Source organism: Cherax quadricarinatus, chromosome 92 (assembly GCF_038502225.1).
Source record: "Cherax quadricarinatus isolate ZL_2023a chromosome 92, ASM3850222v1, whole genome shotgun sequence".
Lineage (NCBI taxonomy): Eukaryota > Metazoa > Arthropoda > Malacostraca > Decapoda > Parastacidae > Cherax > Cherax quadricarinatus.
Genome location: NC_091383.1, coordinates 1,044,902 through 1,064,656, shown reverse-complemented (window position 1 = coordinate 1,064,656; position 19,755 = coordinate 1,044,902). Strand labels below are relative to the sequence as shown.

Genomic DNA, 19,755 nt, shown 5'->3' with positions numbered 1-19,755 from the left:
TCATTATTTTTAATCATTATTCAACCCTTGTTTGTACTATTTTTAATGCCTAAATTTATGTGTACCTACTTAACAAGCTATGTTTAGTACTTTAGTAGTGTGTAAACATTAGTATTTGTCTGCCTGAAATGCTTATGTTAGCGGCTTTGTTTTGTGCCTCACAGTATTTTATTACATGTAAACTACATTATCTGTATACTTCAGAAGAGAAATAAACTTATTACAGGTCGGCCATCACTAATCTGGTACCATCACTAATTAAATTTTTTTTTTTTTTTTGTTTATTAACACACTGGCCGATTCCCACCAAGGCAGGGTGGCCACCAAGGCAGGGTGGTCACCAAGGCAGGGTGGCCACCAAGGCAGGGTGGCCCGAAAAAGAAAAACTTTCACCATCATTCACTCCATCACTGTCTTGCCAGAAGGGTGCTTTACACTACAGTTTTTAAACTGCAACATTAACAAATTAACATTAACACTTAAAACACCATCGCTAATCCGGCACTAATTTCACTTAGCATCTCTATTGATAGGTTAATTCAGTTAACACGAGTGGGCTGCTCAAAGGTCTAGAGCAACGCAGTTTTATAAGTGAATGAGAAATAATGAACATTTATGTGCCAGATTAGTGATGGTCGACCTGTATTATTAAGTGTATCAGCACACTGCTGATGTATCCAAATTTGCTTAATTCAAATAATTAATTCAAATAAGTAAGTGCCTTGTTGCTGGTGAAGGCTTCTGAATTTAATAAAGCTAATATTTGCTTCCATGGATCAAACCTCCCATTCCCAAGGCAGTTTGATCTCTACAAGTTTAGTATTTCTGCTTAAAGATGATGATAATCTGTAAAATCTGTACATTGCACAGCTTATTTTTCATTCATTGATTTTTGATGTCTGTAAAAGGTTGTGCATCCCTTTTTATGGAAGCTAAACTGTTGTTACTAATATACTACTACTACACCTGTAGTATAAGGATCTACAAATAACCAGCAATAAAATGAGGGACTTTAATACATCATCATAGTTTCTCTCCTAAGTGCAGGATATTTGTGAATTGTTTTGGGCATGGTATTGTAACCTTTAATCTTTATGAAGATAATAAAGATATCTTTCTTAAAACGCAGGTAACATCACAGGCCGGTACAAATATAGGTGCCATAGCAATGACTTCTCCGTCTGGCACTACTCCCAGCACCATTTTGACTCACCATCCTACGCTGCAGCGAGCACACCAGGATCATCACGTCCCACTTAAAACACCTATTGGTCAGTACTGATTACCTATATTTTCTAGGCACAATATGACTCTCTTTTTACACGCTGGCTGTGTTCTGCCGAGGCACGGTGATCTGAAAAAGAAACTTTCACCGTCATTTACACTATAACTGTTTCTCTACTAATTATAACAATGGAGGTTCTATATATGTGTATTACATTATTGATGTAGATCATAAGGTATTTTGTGTCTTATACATACTAGTACTCTTCCTTTTTCCTCAACAAATTGTGGTTTATTTTCTGCTATAGTTTTTGTGGGTTAATTTCTGTGGAGTAACCAATTCTTGGCTTTCTTGATGTGAGTATCCTTCAAGAATTGCCTTGATGCTCATGATGGGCCCTTGATCCAATTTATTGGAGTTACCCTTTCCAATTGCCTACTGGTTTATTTGCTGTATGACCTCTATGGGTTTAGCACTTTCCCTGGAATTGATGCAGGGAAAATTTAGGGGGTGCATTGAGGCATCTCTGGAGACAATGAACTTCATCCCAAGAGGCAAAAAAGGGTATGTATGAGAGTATAGTGGTACCAGCACTCTTGTAAGGGTGTGATGCATGGGTCGTAAATATTGCAGCGAGGAGGCGGCTGTATAGTAGTGTCTGTATAGGTGTCGTGTATTACGAGCTTTTATTCTTTTTTTTATCCCCGTTTCTTAATGGTGTTCCTGTGTTTTTCCTTTTTTCTTTTCTTTTTTTTTTTTTTCAACAAGTCGGCCGTCTCCCGTCTCCCACCGAGGCAGGGTGACCCAAAAAAGAAAGAAAATCCCCAAAAAGAAAAATACTTTCATCATTCAACACTTTCACCACACTCACACATTATCACTGCTTTTGCAGAGGTGCTCAGAATACAACAGTCTAGAAGCATACACATATAAAGATACACAACATATCCCTCCAAACTGCCAATATCCCAAACCCCTCCTTTAAAGTGCACGCATTGTACTTCCCATTTCCAGGACTCAAGTCCGACTATATGAAAATAACCGGTTTCCCTGAATCCCTTCACTAAATATTACCCTGCTCACACTCCAACAGATCGTCAGGTCCCAAGTACCATTCGTCTCCATTCACTCCTATCTAACACGCTCACACACTCTTGCTGGAAGTCCAAGCCCCTCGCCCACAAAACCTCCTTTACCCCCTCTCTCCAACCCTTTCGAGGATGACCCCTACCCCGCCTTCCTTCCCCTATAGATTTATATGCTTTCCATGTCATTCTACTTTGATCCATTCTCTCTAAATGACCAAACCACCTCAACAACCCCTCTTCTGCACTCTGACTAATACTTTTATTAACTCCTCACCTTTTCCTAATTTCCACACTCCGAATTTTCTGCATAATATTTACACCACACATTGCCCTTAGACAGGACATCTCCACTGCCTCGAACCGTCTCCTCGCTGCTGCATTTACCACCCAAGCTTCACATCCATATAAGAGTGTTGGTACCACTATACTTTCATACATTCCCTTCTTTGCCTCCATAGATAACGTTTTTTGACTCCACATATACCTCAACGCACCACTCGCCTTTTTTCCTTCATCAATTCTATGATTACCCTCATCCTTCATAAATCCTGTGTTTCTTAATAGTTCTTATTCTTGTCAGGCTCATCTGAGACTGGGTCATGATCAGTCATGGTCCCCAGAGCCTTGAACAGTCATAAATTGGTTAATTTGACTTGAAATACAACTGCATTTTTTGTTTTGCTTTATAAATTGATTCAAAGATTTTTACTGCCTACAAAAGTAGCTTTTCTGTTCATTTCAGTGTGAACACCAGTACCAGTAGCACTACAAAAATAATTTTTGTTTACAGTGCGAACACCAGTAGCTGCACACCAGACAAACAAGTCGGGGGTTCAAGCCCAGGCATTGGCATTTTCTGACGGCCCTAAAGTGATCACACAGCCAGCTCAAGGTCCACCTCTGGCCTTGGCTCAGATCTCTGGGCTCACAGGGGTTAGTACTCAGAAGACCCAGGTTCAGACACACACTGTTCAACAACATCCCACCAATGTTCAGCTCAGAGGTTGGTAACTTTAGCATTACATCTTATTTGTGAGTACAGGTGCTCCTCGACTTACAATGGGGTTATGTTCTGATAAACCCATTGTAAGTTGAAAATATTGTAAGTCTAATGTGAATATGTGCTAAATAAATAACTGAATAAGTAAATAAATTATTGCAATGAATACAAGTTATGGACTTGCCGCCTTCACTGTGGGTAATTATCTTAACTTTCCTCTCCAGAGTACAGGAGGGCTTCACTTACAGCATTTTGCTAATACAGCAGTTTTCAATTATGTGACTCACGAAATCGTAATGACACGATTGCAAACAAACCATACCACGGGCGGGATTTGAACCTGCGGTCAGAGTGTCTCAAAGCTCCCGGCCGTCGTGTTAGCTGGTCCAGTGGCTAACACGATGGTCTGGAGTTTTGAGACTCTGACCGCGGGTTCAAATCCTGCCCGTGGTATGGTTTGTTTTCAATTATACACATTCTTCATTTATTCAGACTTCCTACAATAATTATATTCACTATTCATTATAAGCTAAGGATGAAAATATTTTAAGGTAAGTAATGTGTGTACTGTACATGCATTTTTTAGGCCTAGTTCTATTGCTCACTTAATATATGATAGTGTAAACATGTTATAAACATGTTAATATATGATAGTGTAAACATGTTATTGGGCTTTTATATGCATTTGAAAGAGGAAAAAAGGCTGTTTTGCTTTACAGCAGCAGCCTGGAACATGACCTGCTGTATAAGCGGGGCCCTCCTGTTGTATTTATTTTTTGACATGTATTCATCTGCACATAACCCTTAGTGAAATTTATGTAATGTTCTTTTGAGCTTACCCTTTCAGTGGCCGTCATGTAGATCTGTTATTGATGCCAGGATCCCTTGTGTAGATTACGTTATTGATGCCAGGATCCCTTGTGTAGATTACGTTATTGATGCCAGGATCCCTTGTGTAGATTACGTTATTGATGCCAGGATCCCTTGTGTAGATTACGTTATTGATGCCAGGATCCCTTGTGTAGATTACGTTATTGATGCCAGGATCCCTTGTGTAGATTACGTTATTGATGCCAGGATCCCTTGTGTAGATTACGTTATTGATGCCAGGATCCCTTGTGTAGATTACGTTATTGATGCCAGGATCCCTTGTGTAGATTACGTTATTGATGCCAGGATCCCTTGTGTAGATTACGTTATTGATGCCAGGATCCCTTGTGTAGATTACGTTATTGATGCCAGGATCCCTTGTGTAGATTACGTTATTGATGCCAGGATCCCTTGTGTAGATTACGTTATTGATGCCAGGATCCCTTGTGTAGATTACGTTATTGATGCCAGGATCCCTTGTGTAGATTACGTTATTGATGCCAGGATCCCTTGTGTAGATTACGTTATTGATGCCAGGATCCCTTGTGTAGATAGTTATTGATGCCAGGATCCCTTGTGTAGATAGTTATTGATGCCAGGATCCCTTGTGTAGATTGTTATTGATGCCAGGATCCCTTGTGTAGATTGTTATTGATGCCAGGATCCCTTGTGTAGATTGTTATTGATGCCAGGATCCCTTGTGTAGATTGTTATTGATGCCAGGATCCCTTGTGTAGATTGTTATTGATGCCAGGATCCCTTGTGTAGATTGTTATTGATGCCAGGATCCCTTGTGTAGATTGTTATTGATGCCAGGATCCCTTGTGTAGATTGTTATTGATGCCAGGATCCCTTGTGTAGATTGTTATTGATGCCAGGATCCCTTGTGTAGATTGTTATTGATGCCAGGATCCCTTGTGTAGATTGTTATTGATGCCAGGATCCCTTGTGTAGATTGTTATTGATGCCAGGATCCCTTGTGTAGATTGTTATTGATGCCAGGATCCCTTGTGTAGATTGTTATTGATGCCAGGATCTCTTGTGTAGATTGTTATTGATGCCAGGATCCCTTGTGTAGATTGTTATTGATGCCAGGGATCCTCAAAGAGATCTACATTTTGAGCACAGCTCCCTTAGATAAGCTGTGAGTGGTAAATTTTGACCTAGACATGAGAGAATGGGTCTGTGCAGTGAGTGTGCACAGTATAAAAAATCCGACCCTATGCAGTGCATGATGGGAGAAGTAAAATTGACCTTGTGTTTAGTTTAAAACAGCAAATTTGAGGTGTTTTCTAGCATGGTTTTCATGATAATACAGTGGACCCCCGCTTAACGATCACCTCCAAATGCGACCAATTATGTAAGTGTATTTATGTAAGTGCGTTTGTACGTGTATGTTTGGGGGTCTGAAATGGACTAATCTACTTCACAATATTCCTTATGGGAAAAAATTCGGTCAGTACTGGCACCTGAACATACTACTGGAATGAAAAAAGTTTGTTAACCGGGGGTCCACTGTATTAGCCGTTTCTTGGTTTCATTTGATGGAATGGAAGATTTACTACTGAAATAGAGATGAATTTGGTTGGTTTCAAAATCAGAAGTAGCTTGAAATTGGGCTCAAAATAGAAATGTTCGATTTTTGCCGTGTTCCTATAAATGGTTAAGACTCCCCTACACCCCCCTTGGTGTGTTTTATGACATAGATGTGATTCAGCTATCGGAACATTGTAAACCTTGAACAGTCATTCCTAGTTACATTTTATTATCTGAAAAATGAAGTAAATCTTTGATCTTTTGGGGTGATGAATTTAAAATTGAAGCAAGTGTAATATAGGAGAGGCCTGGAGATGTGATTAATGAACAGAGGAAATGTCTACAGTCTACAGTGTTTATTTTGAACTCTATTAATTGGATTTTTTTTTAATTTTGTGTAAAACTGGCCAAATTACTGACTAATATGCATGTTATAGGGCAGTTATGATACTTGAATGTGTGGTTTCTTGTGCTCAGTGGATGGAACGGAAAGCGTACTAGTGAAAGAACTAATAATTTAATAGATTGGACCAATAAAATTAGCTTAAAATAGGACTCAAAGCAGATGAGGTCACCAACATGTAAATTATGCCCATACTGCTAACTTTGTGCCTGTGTAATCCCATAAGTTTACCATCAAATTTTGTACTTTTGGTGTCATTACCTTCAGAAAAGATTCTCTGCCATTTCAGAAATTTTTTTTAATACAAACACTGAGAGCAATATTAATATCGAGGATTAATTACAAGTTGTGAAAAAAATGTTTTTGAAAAATAATTTTCCAATCTAATTATAACAAATTATTGCAGCTGGTGGTGGCGGTGTCGGTCGTGTCATGGGTGGAGGAGGCATCCCTGTCGCTAAAGTACTTCCACAGCAAGCCACAGCTACCTCCCAGGGGCCAATATCTGTTGCCACCACACAGAGAGCTTCTCATGGGCAGGTGCGGGCACAGTCCCCCGGACAAGCGGCCGATAGTCAACCTGCCCACACCAGCGTGTTCTTGCATCGGGCGCATGCTGGTAGGTTTATCACTTATTGTATTCCTCATCCTTGCCCTCCTCTTGTATATATATATACTGGCTCTCTTACCTTCGTTTGTTGGTGTGTGACTAATTAATGGTCCAAGTCAGACTCAGTTGTCTTACAAAGTTCTTCTATATAATGTGATTCTTTTGTACATATGATTGAAAAAGAACATTCTGAATTGAAAAGTTCATACTATGAAGGCCTTTTGCATGCTGTTCAGTTTTGGATGTAATTTTTCAGTTGCAGATACAAAAAATTGCACCAAATAATCAGTTTTATTGAAGAACTCACTGTATTCATTTGGTTTAATTGATATTGAGAAGCATAACTTTGACAGAGTAGTGTGCCTGTGTTTTGATTAGTAAATGGAAGATCGTATCTCACCACCTGTGTAGTCGACCGAGTATCGTACTTCCTCCACTTGTGTTAAATGATTATCAGATGTAGCATTTTTTATTTTTATTTTTTTTATTAACACACTGGCCGATTCCCACTAAGGCAGGGTGTCCACCAAGGCAGGGTGTCCACCAAGGCAGGGTGTCCACCAAGGCAGGGTGGCCCAAAAAAAGAAAAACTTTCACCATCATTCACTCCATCACTGTCTTGCCAGAAGGGTGCTTTACACTACAGTTTTTAAACTGCAACATTAACACCCGTCCTTCAGAGTGCAGGCACTGTACTTCCCATCTTCAGGACTCAAGTCCGGCCTGCCGGTTTCCCTGAACCCCTTCATAAATGTTACTTTGCTCACACTCCAACAGCACGTCAAGTATTAAAAACCATTTGTCTTCATTCACTCCTATCAAACACCCTCACGCATGCCTGCTGGAATTCCAAGCCCCTCTCACACAAAACCTCCTTTACCCCCTCCCTCCAACCTTTCCTAGGCTGACCCCTACCCCGCCTTCCTTCCGCTACAGACTGATACTCTTGAAGTCATTCTGTTTCGCTCCATTCTCTTTACATGTCCGAACCACCTCAACAACCCTTCCTCAGCCCTCTGGACAACAGTTTTGGTAATCCCGCACTCTCTACAAATATAATTTACTTACCCACAATACAGAATTACTGTTGATTTGTGCTACATTGCTTTTAGGAATGACTGCAGGACTGGTATATAATTGTTACATGAGAGGTCCTCAAAACCTGGATTAGTGTTCCATGTGTTTCAGCTTAAAAACAGATTGTGCCTCAGGTGTTCCATCTAGCAAATAAGTCACAATTGTGGTGTTTCGATTTAATAACAAGTTTATGTTGAAAACAGTAGTTCAGAGGATGTTTTTTTCATATGCTTGTACTATAACTTTGTGATATAGGTGAACTGTTTTTAAATTTGGCTCCCAGTGAGGCTGAGTGACCCAGAAAAGAAGAGACACTTTCACCATCACTCACTCTATCACTGTCTTGCCAGAGGGGCACTGATACTACAGCTCAAAACTGCAGATATCCCTACCCCTCCTCAGAGTGCAGGCACTGTACTTCCCACCTCCAGGACTTGAGTCTGGCTAACTGGTTTCCCAGAATTCTTTAATAAATGTTACCTTGCTCACACTCCAACAGCACAGTCACAAAAACCATTTGCCTCTGCTGAATCCTATCTGACATGCTTACACAAGCCTGTTAGCACATGAAAGTGTATTAAATTGTGTGTATTATAATTGAATTATAACTAATCTCAATCATGAATCATAACTAATATCAGTCATGAATCATAGCTAATCTCAACCATTGTAGCTTATATGTATACTTCATTCATTCAATAACTGTCTTGTCAGAAGGGCACTGGTGTCACAGTTCAAATGACCTTCAAACTTCATCTCCACCCCTCCGTTTGTATCCTGTTGTATTACTTGTGCACTGACAAATAAATTACTTATCAAATGTTGATACTGCAGGAGTGACTGTAACAAGTGGGGTGACGGTGGGCCAGGGAGAGCGAGTGGTGACGACGATGCCGCAGTACAGCATCGCACCACCCTATTACTATGAACAAGCACAGAACACGTACCAGGTAAGTTTTTAAAAGTTCTCCCCTAAGTAATATTGTTTTGTTTTTTCTTTTTTCTTTAACAAGCTGGCCATATGTATATATCCTACTGAGGCAGGGTGATCCAAATTTAAATCAAAGTTTCTCTCTTTAAATTTAGTAATGTATACAGAAGGGGTTACTAGCCCCTTGCTCCCGGCATTTTAGTCGCCTTTTACAACATGCATGGCTTCTGGAGGAAGAATTCCGTAATATTGGTTATGGAGACTTTAACACACCGACTGTTTCTCACTGAGGCGGGGTGCCCATCCCCCCCCCCCCCCAAAAAAAAAAAATTCTTCTTACATTTAGTAATTTATACAGGAAAAGGTGTTAAAAACTCCTTGCTCCTGGCATTTAGTTTACCTGGAGAGAGTTCCGGGGGTCAACGCCCCCGCGGTCCAGTCTGTGACCAGTGGGTTATACAAGAGAAGGGAAAGGGAACCATTTGCCTGTTTTTCCCTGGGTCAGAACTAGACCATTGATGTCCAAATCTGAGTTGACCTGTTACTTTGCCTTTATACCTTTAATGACTTTGTCAGCATAGTTGCTGATCCCTGTGTTATATAGCATAGCATATTAGTATCGTCCATGTGCTTTAGATACGAGATCCCTTGTAGGCCTGTGACTTTGTGTGACGTCACGGGATGCGCATGTGTAGGCTCGTACCTCTGCCTCCCTCTCAGTCGGCATAGACCTACAGGCGAAGACAGGCAGAGGCTGGGCTCCACGTTCATCATCACAGTCTGACAATATATATGTTACCATCCAACAAGCGTGTCTACCTTCAACCCTCGATATCTCCATTTAAGAACCCCTTACGATAAATGGTGGCAGCGGTGGGATGGTGGCTAAAGCTCCCGCTTCACACACGGAGGGCCCGGGTTCGATTCCCGGCGGGTGGAAACATTTGACACGTTTCCTTACACCTGTTGTCCTGTTCACCTAGCAGCAAATAGGTACCTGGGTGTTAGTCGACTGGTGTGGGTCGCATCCTGGGGGACAAGATTAAGGACCCCAATGGAAATAAGTTAGACAGTCCTCGATATCTCCATTTAAGAACCCTTACGATAACTTCTGAAAATTTAAATTGTTGTCTTTGACATGATATAAGATTAGAAACATCGAACACAGAATCTGTTTGGCTACAGTTACTTGAGGGACGTGACAAATTAATTTTGGGTGTGATTTATAGGCCCCCAAACCTTGATAGGGAGTGCAGTAAGCTGTTATGGGACAAAATTCATAAGGCATCTAGATATGAAAATGTTGTGATAATGGGAGATTTTAACTTGAGACAAATTGATTGGAACAATATGACAGGAAATCTTGAGTCTAGTGACTTTCTTGATACGGTTCAGGATTGCTTTTTAGAACAGGTTGTGACAGAACCAACTAGAGGCAACAATCTGCTTGACTTGGTTCTTGCCAACAAAGATTCACTAATTAATAATCTTGAGGTTAATGATGAGCTTGGGGAAAGTGATCACAAATCACTTAGTTTCAATATATCATGGAATTACCCAGATAACTGCAATCAAATCTCTGTCCCAGATTTTTGCTTGGCCGACTTCATGGGACTGAAAAATTACCTGGGTGGGCTAAATTGGGATGTCCTGACTATGGGTCAGGTAGGTGATCTTGGTTGCCAATATGACGTTTTTCAGAGCATAATTATAGCTGCTCAGACAACTTTTGTTCCGAGTAGGGAAATAAGATCTAACAAAAATGATCCCAAATGGATGAACAATAGATTAAAACATCTCATTGGTCAAAAGAGAGGCATACATAGGCATATTAAAAGAGGGGATGGGCAGTTAAGAAATAAATATATTCAATTAAAGAGAGAAATAAAGAAAGGAATAAGAAAAGCAAAAAGGGATTATGAGGCTAAGGTCGCAAGGGATTCAAAGACTAACCCAAAAGGGTTCTTTCAGGTATACAGAAGTAAGATTAGGGACAAGATTGGCCCACTTAACTCTGGTCAGATCACTGACAGTGATAAGGATATGTGTGAAATTCTAAATACCTACTTCCTCTCAGTTTTCACCCAGGAAAATACTAGCGATATTCCTGAAATAATAGATTATGTAGAACAGGATGATAAACTGTGTACGATTGCGGTAACTAGTGACATGGTCCTCAGACAAATAGAGAAACTAAAACCTAACAAATCCCCAGGCCCTGATGAACTGTTTACAAGGGTGTTAAAAGAATGTAAAGAGGAACATATCACTACAAACTGGCATAGTGCCAGATAAGTGGAAAATAGCAAATGTAATTCCTATTTACAAGGCAGGTGACAGGTCCTTGGCTTCAAACTATAGACCAATAAGCCTTGCCTCCATAGTGGGAAAATTTATGGAATCAATAATTGCCGAAGCAATTCGTAGCCATCTTGACAGGCACAGATTGATTAATAAATCTCAACACAGTTTTACAAAGGGGCATTCCTGTCTTACGAATTTACTAACTTTTTTCACTAAGGTGTTTGAGGAGGTAGATCATGGTAATGAATATGATATTGTGTATATGGACTTCAGTAAGGCCACATCAGAGGCTATTGAGGAAACTTAAGGCACACGGAATCGGAGGAGAAATTTTTCCCTGGGTATAGGCATGGCTGACAAATAGACAGCAGAGAGTTTGCATAAATGGGGAGAAATCAGAATGGGGGCACGTCACAAGCGGTGTTCCTCAGGGGTCAGTGTTGGGTCCGTTGTTGTTCACAATTTACATAAATGACATAGATGAGGGAATAAATAGCGACATAAGCAAATTTGCTGATGACACCAAAATAGGCCGTCCAATTCATTCTAATGAGGACACTAGAGCACTCCAGGATGATTTGAATAGACTGATGCAATGGTCGGAGAAGTGGCTGATGCAGTTTAATATTGACAAATGCAAAGTTCTAAATGTTGGACAGTTAAATAACCATGCCACATATAAACTAAATAATGTAGATCTTAATACTACTGATTGCAAAAAGGATTTAGGAGTTCTGGTTAGTAGTAATCTAAAACTAAGACAACAGTGCATTAGTGTTCGCAATAAAGCAAACAGAATTCTTGGCTTCATAACTAGAAGTATAAATAATAGAAGTCCTCAGCTTGTTCTTCAACTCTATATATCCTTGGTTAGGCCTCATATAGATTATGCTGCTCAGTTCTGGTCACCGTATTACAGAATGGATATAAATGCTCTGGAAAACGTACAGAGGATGACAAAGATGATCCCATGTATCAGAAATCTTCCCTATGAGGATAGACTGAGGGCCCTAAATCTGCACTCTCTCGAAAGGCGTAGAATTAGGGGGGATATGATAGAGGTGTATAAATGGAACACAGGAATAAATAAAGGGGATGTAAATAGTGTGCTGAAAATTTCCAGCCAAGACAGGACTCGCAGTAATGGTTTCAAGTTGGAAAATTTCAGATTCTGGAAGGATATAGGAAAGCACTGGTTTGGTAATAGAGTTGTAGATGAGTGGAACAAACTCCCGAGTACAGTTATTCAGGCTAAAACGTTGTGTAGTTTTAAAAATAGGTTAGATAAATACATGAGTGGGTGTGAGTTGGACCACTACCTTGTGCTGCTAGGTCTGGTGCAGTGCTCCATCCTTGAGTTTAGGGGACCAGACTGGGTGGGTCATTGGGCTAATCCGGGGGGGTGGGCCATTGGTCTTATCCGGGGGGAAGACATGGACCTGCTCTGCATGGGTCAGTAGGCCTGTTGCAGTGTTCCTTCTTTCCTATGTTCTTATGATGGTGAATGTTTCCTCTCTCTTTTGGATCACTCTACCTCAGTGGGAGATGGCCAGTGTTAAAAATAAACAAACTCTCCTAATACTTTTTTTAACATTCCATTGCAACAGGTTGGTGGAACAAACCTGGTATCTCACGCCCACTATGGTCCCGCTAATATGCAAGGTACGAGCCTGAGAGTAACGGCTGGACCATCCAACACGAGTGTGCTGGGTGCCAGTGGAATCAATGGACCTGGACAAGTGGGAGAAGTTCCTACTACTCAAGGCACTGTTCCTCTTCCATCTATGAAACCTAATGCATCTCCAAGACCATCCATTCTAAGAAAAAGACCAGATAATGATGGGTAAATAAACCTTTTCTTTAGGCTAAGTTTTAAATTACTGTATTTTATGGTGAACGAGACGCTCCAGTGTCAAGAACCTCCCCAATTCTGATTGGCAAAATTTTTGAAAAAAAAAAAAAGATAAAAGGTACTTCACCCTCCAAGATGCTGGGTAAATCTTTGAGACCTGTTTTGGAAAAAATAGTGTCTTTGACACCGTAAAATACGGTACCCCGTACAGGAGGGCCCCGCTGATACAGCTCTAAATATGGCACCAGTCGGCTTTCCCTTACACAATTGTTGTATGACAATGGCAATAACAGTCGTGCAGCAGTAAAAGCACTGAATATAATGAACAGTGGCTCAATTGAAAGCCAACTAAAACATGGAACAGTGAAAATAGATGCTGTATACACAGGACCCTTCTGCATGTCTTCATTATTTATTTCCTGTATCCAGGACTGGAGTCCTTATTGTGGCAGGTACAGTGCCTGCCCTCTGAAGGAAGGGTGTGGGATAATGCAGTTCAGAGAGCCATTTGAATGTTGATGTATGTGCGCTTATGGCAAGACTGCTTTTAATGAATGATAGTAAATATGTGTTTTTTTTTGTCACCTTACCTTGGCAGGAGGTGGCTGATGAGGTAAAAAAAAAAAAGTAATACATCAATGCACTGCACAAAAACAAGAAGAGGTATATAGATTAAGATCCCCATTCCGTGGGGGATGTTACACGGCCCTGCCATGGATACCAAAACCACGAATAGTAGTGGACCCTATATATATGTCCTATACATACCTAATATAAAGTTAATTTGATAAATTATGCACACTAAGTGGAGAATTACCGCTTTTTTTTTTTTATCGATGGGAAGCACTTCACGGCTTCTCTTAGGCTTTGAAACACTTCTGCTATCACTACCTTTGCACTTTGAGGCCATTATTCAGTAAATTTAAGAGTTATTTTAGGGTCGTGGTAAACTGCGGATAATTGAAACCACGGATACCTGACTCGGGGGGGGGGGGGATATGGAGGTCCTTCTGTACAGAGAAATAGCTTTGATCCCCCTCACACTTTCATTAATTTCATTGTTTGAATGTGCCATTTTATGGTGCACAGCATCTCGTACATGGCACTGCAAGGGGTGGTATTATTGGTTATAGTGCACAGCACTTCGTACACAGCACAGGAAGGGCAGTATTATTGGTTATGGTGCACAGCATCCTCGTACATGGCATTGCAAGGGGTGGTATTATTGGTTATAGTGCGCAGCACCTCGTACATAGCACAGGAAGGGCAGTATTATTGGTTATGGTGCACAACACCTCATACATATCACAGGAAGGGGCATCAGTCCTAGTTGATCAGAACTCCCAGGACTGAGGTGCCAGGTTCAGACAGGACCGTTATGGAACCAAATTGGAATAATTTAGGTTTAGGAAGGATATAGGGAAGTACGTACTAGTTTGACACTGCCAAGGAACATCATTGAAGCAGGCACTTTAGGTACCTTTAAAAGTAGGTTGTGTAGGTACACGAGTTGGAGTGGTAAGGTGCGATTGGGACCTACTTAGCACAGGCCAGTGCACCTACTGGAGAACTCTAGTTATGTTTTTATGTATAAGTACGTGGAGTCCATAACTATGTAAGCTGGAACTCGGCAGCAATTAGACAGACTGATCTGGAAAACAGAATGGAAGATATGTTTCTGAGTAAGAGATATTCCAGAATAAGTGCGCAGATAAGTGGTGTTTTGCTTAATAGAATTTAATTTCTTTTATCAAAACTTGAAAAGTTTCTAAATTGGCTCGGTTTTTTTTGCTATGGGCAAATGCTTTATAGTACGGCATTATTTTTTTACCTTGAAAATCGGTATGCATATAATTTTACCTTCAGGAACTTGAAAGTAAATATATGTAGTACACAAATCCTCACAAACTTTGGAATGTGTTAGATAACATTTTAGATAAAATGTTTAATTTTAGCTTTTTCTTCACAGAATTCCCTTAAAAGCCACCAAAAACCTGACTGCAGCACTCTCTCTACCAATGCCCTCTCCTCCATCTCCCAAGAGACCAGACTCACGGGGTAATGGCAATGCATCCTCAGGATCTACAACTATTTCTGCTAATTCTTCACCTGGTAAGCATTGACTAGTGTGTGTGTGTGTGTGTGTGTGCGTGTGTGCACGTGCATGTGCACAAAAAAAACCACCACATCTTGATTTTAGAGTTTATTTTGTCTGGTGTCGAGAGTTTTTCTGCCACTGCAGTCTGGCTTTAGTTCCAACCTCTCTGAAGAACGAAAGCAACATTTGATAATCTTTGAGGAAATGTTTTTTTAGCCAGTGACTTCTCTGTATTGGATTGAAGAAGTCGCTGGCTGGCAAAACATTTCCTCGTTAAAGATTCCCAAGTGTTGCACAAGTGTCTCATTCTTCAACTTGTTGGATTTTCTATACCATTTACATCACAGGCCTCTTTGTTGAGTGCTTGATCAACCAGGCTGTTGCTGTTAGCAAGCCAAGACTAACTGGCATACCTATCACTTGCAATGGTGGTAATCCAGTTTCCTCTTGTTTGCCTTGCTGACACTAACAGCACTCTTCTGTCATTTTAGAGATTATATCCATCCTTTCAACTGTTCTGTCAGCGCAATGGCCGTCTCCCACCAAGGCAGGGTGACCTAAAAAGAAAAACGAAAGCTTTTTCTCTTTACATGTAGTAATTTATGCAGGTGTTCTTTAATCTGCTAAAACTCTACCCATCTACTAGATGCCATCTTGAATTAATCCTGATACACAACATTACTAACATGAATCTTAGTCCCAGGTTTGTTTCCATAGATACCTGCTTTTCTCAGTATATCTCTCTCACCTTCAGAATACTGGGTACTGGACATGCTTTCTCCTCACCTTTTCTCTTCAACTTCAACTAATGTACTTTGATTAGGTTTCCCTCGCTTTATGTGAATCTGCTGTTACGTGATCTGATACATGAGACACTTCTGCAACATTTGGGTATCTTGATTCTGGAGAGGTTTTGCTAGCCACTGACTTCAGTCCAGGCTGAGGGACTGATTACCTCAAACTCCTCATCTTCCACCTTTCTCTGCACTGAACTGAAGAAGCCACTGGGTAGCAAAACATTTCCACAAAGAAGATACTCAAATGTTCCGCAAGTGTCTCATTTATCAACTTGTAAGTTTACTAAATCATTTATTCACGTGTGATATTCTATCTTCTGGTAATTAACTTTATGGCATGCCATTCATTGGATGCATTTGATATGGTTTGCAAAGTGTGTTGAAGATTCTGATTGACCTTAATACAACTGCTATTGTCCTGGAACACATGTATGGCATAAAATGAGGGACACCTGTAAATATAATCATAATATGACAGTAAATTAGTCACAGCTGCACAATTAAGACATAATAGAGGGTCAGAAATTTTGATGTGCACTGACTTCTGGCAAGACAGTGAGAGGTGACTAGGTCCACCTACCTTACTGCAGTAACTACTGCCAAGATGGTTAATACCAAAAAAAGGCACAATACCGTAACTGGAACGATACACAATTTTTTTTTTTTTTTTTTTTTTCCCCTCCAACAAGTCGGTTGTCTCCCACCGAGGCAAGGTGACCCAAAAAAAGAAAGAAAATCCCCAAAAAGAAAATACTTTCATCATCATTCAACACTTTCACCACACTCACACATAATCACTGTTTTTGCAGAGGTGCTCAGGATACAACAGTTTAGAAGCATACACGTATAAAGATACACAACATATCCCTCCAAACTGCCAATATCCCAAACCCCTCCATTAAAGTGCACGCATTGTACTTCCCATTTCCAGGACTCAAGTCCGACTATATGAAAATAACCGGTTTCCTTGAATCCCTTCACTAAATATTACCCTGCTCACACTCCAACAGATCGTCAGGTCCCAAGTACCATTCGCCTCCATTCACTCCTATCTAACACGCTCACGCATGCTTGCTGGAAGTCCAAGCCCCTTGCCCACAAAACCTCCTTTACCCCCTCTCTCCAACCCTTTCGAGGACGACCCCTACCTCGCCTTCCTTCCCCTATAGATTTATATGCTTTCCATGTCATTCTACTTTGATCCATTCTCTCTAAATGACCAAACCACCTCAACAACCCCTCTTCTGCCCTCTGACTAATACTTTTATTAACTCCACACCTTTTCCTAATTTCCACACTCCGAATTTTCTGCATAATATTTACACCACACGTTGCCCTTAGACAGGACATCTCCACTGCCTCCAACCGTCTCCTCGCTGCTGCATTTACCACCCAAGCTTCACACCCATATAAGAGTGTTGGTACTACTATACTTTCATACATTCCCTTCTTTGCCTCCATAGATAACGTTTTTTGACTCCACATATACCTCAATGCACCACTCACCTTTTTTCCCTCATCATTTCTATGATTAACCTCATCCTTCATAAATCCATCCGCCGACACGTCAACTCCCAAGTATCTGAAAACATTCACTTCTTCCATACTCCTCCTCCCCAATTTGATATCCAATTTTTCTTTATCTAAATCATTTGATACCCTCATCACCTTACTCTTTCCTATGTTCACTTTCAACTTTCTACCTTTACACACATTCCCAAACTCATCTACTAACCTTTGCAATTTTTCTTTAGAATCTCCCATAAGCACAGTATCATCAGCAAAAAGTAACTGTGTTAATTCCCATTTTGAATTTGATTCCCCATAATTTAATCCCACCCCTCTCCCGAACACCCTAGCATTTACTTCTTTTACAACCCCATCTATAAATATATTAAACAACCATGGTGACATTACACATCCCTGTCTGAGACCTACTTTTACCGGGAAGTAGTCTCCCTCTCTTCTACACACCCTAACCTGAGCCTCACTATCCTCATAAAAACTCTTTACAGCATTTAGTAACTTACCACCTATTCCATATACAGTGGACCCCCGCATAGCGAACTTAATCCGTGCAAGAGGGCTGGTCGTTATGCGAAATGTTCGCTATGCGAATTAATTTTCCCCATAAGAAATAATGGAAATAAAATTAATCCGTGCAAGACACCCAAAAGTATGAAAAAAAATTTTTTTTACCACAAAAAAATGTTAATTTTAGTACACACAAACTGAAAAAGGCATGCACAATTACATGACACTTACTTTTATTGAAGATCTGGTGATGATTGATGGGATGGGAGGAGGGGAGAGAGAGTGTTAGTGTTTAGAAGGGGAATCCCCTTCCATTAGGACTTGAGGTAGCAAGTCCTTTTCTGGGGTTACTTCCCTTCTTCTTTTAATGCCACTAGGACCAGCTTCAGAGTCACTGGACTTCTTTCGCACAACATATCTGTCCATAGTGGCCTGTACCTCTCGTTCCTTTATGATTTGTCTAAAGTGGTTCACAACAGTGTCATTGTAACAGTCACCAGCACGGCTTGCAATAGCTGTGTGAGGGTGATTTTCATCAAAAAAGGTTTGCACTTCAAGCCATTTTGCACACATTTCCTTAATCTTTGAAGTAGGCAATTCCTTCAATTTCTCTCTCCCCTCCTTTGAACCAGTTTCCCCAGGTCTGGCCTCTTGCTCTTGAAGTTGATCTATCAGCTCATCAGTGGTTAGTTCTTCATTGTCCTCCTCCACCAACTCTTCCACATCCTCCCCACTAACCTCCAACCCCAAGGACTTCCCCAATTCCACAATTGATTCCTCAACTGGTATACTACTCCTCTCAGGGTTAGCCTCAAACCCTTCAAAATCCCTTTTGTCTACACATTCTGGCCACAGTTTCTTCCAAGCAGAGTTCAAGGTTCTCTTAGTCACTCCCTCCCAAGCCTTACCTATAAGGTTTACACAATTGAGGATATTAAAGTGAACCTTCCAAAACTCTTTTAGAGTCAATCGAGTGTCTGTGGTCACTTCAAAGCACTTTTGAAACAGAGCTTTTGTGTACAGTTTCTTGAAGTTGGAAATGACCTGCTGGTCCATGGGCTGCAGGAGAGGAGTGGTATTAGGAGGCAAAAACTTCACCTTAATGAAGCTCATGTCCCCATAAAGTCGCTCTGCCACGTCTGTAGGATGACCAGGGGCATTGTCTAACACCAGGAGGCACTTAAGGTCTAATTTCTTTTCAGTTAGGTAATCTTTCACATTGGGGGCAAATGCATGGTGTAACCAGTTATAGAAAAATTCCCTAGTGACCCATGCCTTACTGTTTGCCCTCCACAGCACACACAAATTATCCTTGAGGACATTCTTTTGCCTGAACGCTCTGGGAGTTTCAGAGTGATACACTAATAAAGGCTTAACTTTGCAATCACCACTAGCATTGGCACACATCAACAAAGTAAGCCTGTCTTTCATAGGCTTATGTCCTGGGAGTGCCTTTTCCTCCTGAGTAATGTAGGTCCTGCTTGGCATTTTCTTCCAGAACAGGCCTGTTTCATCACAATTAAACACTTGTTCAGGTTCCAGTCCTTCAGTTTCTATGTACTCCTTGAATTCATGCACATATTTTTCAGCCGCTTTGTGGTCCGAACTGGCAGCCTCACCATGCCGTATCACGCTATGGATGCCACTACGCTTCTTAAATCTCTCAAACCAACCTTTGCTGGCCTTAAATTCACTCACATCATCACTAGTTGCAGGCATTTTTTTAATTAAATCGTCATGCAACTTCCTAGCCTTTTCACATATGATCACTTGAGAGACGCTATCTCCTGCTAGCTGTTTTTCATTTATCCACACCAATAAGAGTCTCTCAACATCTTCCATCACTTGCGATCTTTGTTTCGAAAACACAGTTAAACCTTTGGCAACAACAGCTTCCTTGATTGCCGTTTTCTTGCCCACAATAGAAGCG

At 40.7% G+C, this 19,755-nt stretch overlaps 1 protein-coding gene across 2 annotated transcripts in view; it reads left to right on the top strand.

Moving 5' to 3' along the window:
* The window catches only part of Sap130 (Sin3A-associated protein 130), a 55,858-nt gene that overhangs the window by 15,307 nt on the left and 20,796 nt on the right, over positions 1–19,755 (top strand). For both annotated transcript variants that reach the window (XM_053790586.2, XM_053790585.2), the window contains exons 8-13: positions 1,130–1,271; positions 3,104–3,316; positions 6,529–6,741; positions 8,644–8,759; positions 12,652–12,887; positions 14,866–15,008. In XM_053790586.2, coding sequence (XP_053646561.1) covers positions 1,130–1,271; positions 3,104–3,316; positions 6,529–6,741; positions 8,644–8,759; positions 12,652–12,887; positions 14,866–15,008 — 1,063 coding nt within the window. The remainder of the gene's footprint in view (positions 1–1,129; positions 1,272–3,103; positions 3,317–6,528; positions 6,742–8,643; positions 8,760–12,651; positions 12,888–14,865; positions 15,009–19,755) is intronic.